At 50.8% G+C, this 2,453-nt stretch overlaps 1 protein-coding gene across 1 annotated transcript; it reads left to right on the top strand.

Moving 5' to 3' along the window:
• The first annotated feature begins 1,230 nt into the window (after window positions 1-1,230).
• On the top strand, window positions 1,231-2,197 carry LOC123058812 (acidic endochitinase-like). The gene has a single exon (XM_044481487.1). It carries the CDS (start codon window positions 1,304-1,306, stop codon window positions 2,195-2,197), a length of 894 nt encoding a protein of 297 aa, XP_044337422.1. The 5' UTR covers window positions 1,231-1,303.
• The last annotated feature ends 256 nt before the right edge of the window (window positions 2,198-2,453 follow it).

The raw sequence follows: 2,453 nt of genomic DNA on the forward strand, positions 1-2,453 counted from the left end.
TTTGCATATATTTTTTCCAAATCGCCGGTTCCAGCTTACCAAATCACCGGTTGTAGCTTTTTATTCAGCCGGTTGTAGCTTTTTTGGATTTCCAGTGTCAATTCAAACTCAACTGTTGTAGCTTTTTTTCAGCTGATTAAAACTTTTCCAATCACCAGTTCCAGCTTTTGCCCAGCTTAATTCATCTTCTTTGCTGGAACCAGGTCATTTTTTGCTGGAACTGGGTCTTTTTTTGGCTGGAACCGGCAAATGATTTTGCTACGACGAGTTTCTTGCCGCTTGAGATTATTTGCTACGATCAGGCGGCGGCGAGCATTTTTGCTGGAACCGTATTAATTTTTGCAGGAATCGTGAATTTTCTTGCTTCAAGCAATTTACTGGGTTTGCTAGGTGCTCAAGTCGATTCGCTGGAAACCTTTTTGTTTTTTTTGCTGGAACCAATTTTTGGTTTTGCTGCAATTACCCACCGGAGTTCTTTTTTGGGCTGAGATGTGTTTTTTAGCTGGAATCAAGTGGTGCAGGTCGACCGTGGCGGCAACGTTGTGCTATGATGGGCGGCGCCGGCGCGAGTTGCTGCATCCGACGTTTGGCAGAGATGCATCTGTCAAGGGGTGGTGCTGAAACGACGGGAGATGAGGAGGACGGCGAATTGGAGCCGCGGAGAGAGGCGGCGAGCGGTGGAGATCCGGCGGGTCAGGTCGCTCGTCCATGGTGCTCGCACCCGCTATGTGTGCTCGCGTGATTTGCATAGTAGAGAACGGCATGGTGGGGATGAAAGCGTCCTAAATCTGACGGCTAAAAGAGTTTTAATCAGACGTACAGGGTGTGGCCGGCCTAAATTTGGGCCGGCGCACCGACGCCTAGTACTGCCCTTTGGGCAGTCGAGGGTGCTTCAAGCTGCGTATACGTTTTGTCCGGCACTCTGCCGGGACAGGAAACAGAGGAGTTTGGGTTGAGTACGGTGCAGCGTTTGCGATTTGAACACAATCAGTTTCACTAATCTGTCCGAGTAAATTAAGCAAGGAAACAACCCACCGCAAACGGAACTTTTCTACCCTCAGCTTTACTTAACCGTAACCACTCTACTACCATAGGTAATTAAATTCAGATGCAGAAGCGGACGTGAGACGGCACGAAAGCCACTAAAAAAGCGTCCATGATGCTCCGTCAAGACACTATAAAATCCAAACAGGCGCCATAGCCATCAGAACGCAAAGCACAGAGCACGTCTCCTCACTAGTCTCCACCGTTTCCTCTACTAGGCTAGACTACTTGCACAGGCACGCGCCGATTGATTCGAGCAATGGCGAGCCGTTCTCTCACCCCCTTCCAGCTCACTACCATCCTCTTCCTAGCACTCCTTGCCACGTGCCACGCCGGCAGCATCGCCGTGTACTGGGGCCAGAACGACGGTGAGGCATCGCTGGCCGAGACGTGTGCATCTGGGAACTATGAGTTTGTCATCCTCGCTTTTCTCCCAAAATTCGGCAAGGGCCAGACGCCGCAACTGAACCTAGCCAGCCACTGCGACCCTTCCTCCGGTGGATGCAGAGGCCAGAGCAAGGACATCAAAGCGTGCCAGGGCCAGGGCGTTAAAGTCCTGCTCTCCATCGGCGGCGGCGATGGTAGTTATGGCCTCTCTTCTCCAGGCGACGCACGGCAAGTTGCCTTGTACCTCTGGAACAACTACCTGGCCGGTGCATCCTCGTCCGGTCCCCTCGGCGACGTCGCGCTCGATGGCATTGACTTTGATATCGAGCAAGGCAGCGCCAAGTTCTGGAACAATCTTGCCACTGACCTAAAGAATTTGGGAAAGAACGGAGGCAAGACCGTATTGCTGAGCGCGGCACCGCAGTGCCCGTTCCCGGATGAATGGGACGGCGGTGCGATCAGCACGGGACTGTTCGACTACGTGTGGGTGCAGTTCTACAACAACGAGGAATGCCAGTTCAGTGCGGGACAGGGGGCCTTCATGAACGCATGGAAGAAGTGGGAGTCAGTGCCGGCCGGGAAGATCTTCTTGGGGCTTCCGGCTTCCAAGGACGCGGCGGGCACGGGGTTCGTCCCTGCCGGCGAGCTCACTTCGCATGTGTTGCCGCTCATCAAGGGCTCTTCAAAGTACGGTGGTGTCATGCTATGGTCCAAGTTCTATGATGACCAAACCGGCTATAGCTCTGCCATCAAGAGCGATGTGTGATAGTTCTCACTAGTGTGTTTGGTTTGGTTGAGTTGTTATTATTGTGTGTCTTGTGTCATGTGTCATAGGATCGTGTGTTAATTGTTTGAGATGACATCAGATATTGCCATATGTGAATATATATGAATAAAAACACAGTATAGTTTCTTTGAACCAAGTCCCATATTGCATCAAATTTTGAACTCCATATTTTTATAATGCACTACACTGCTTTTGATTCTATAGAAAAGTAAGTATACAATATTTCGTGAATCAA

This window comes from Triticum aestivum, chromosome 3A, assembly GCF_018294505.1.
Source record: "Triticum aestivum cultivar Chinese Spring chromosome 3A, IWGSC CS RefSeq v2.1, whole genome shotgun sequence".
Taxonomy (NCBI): domain Eukaryota; kingdom Viridiplantae; phylum Streptophyta; class Magnoliopsida; order Poales; family Poaceae; genus Triticum; species Triticum aestivum.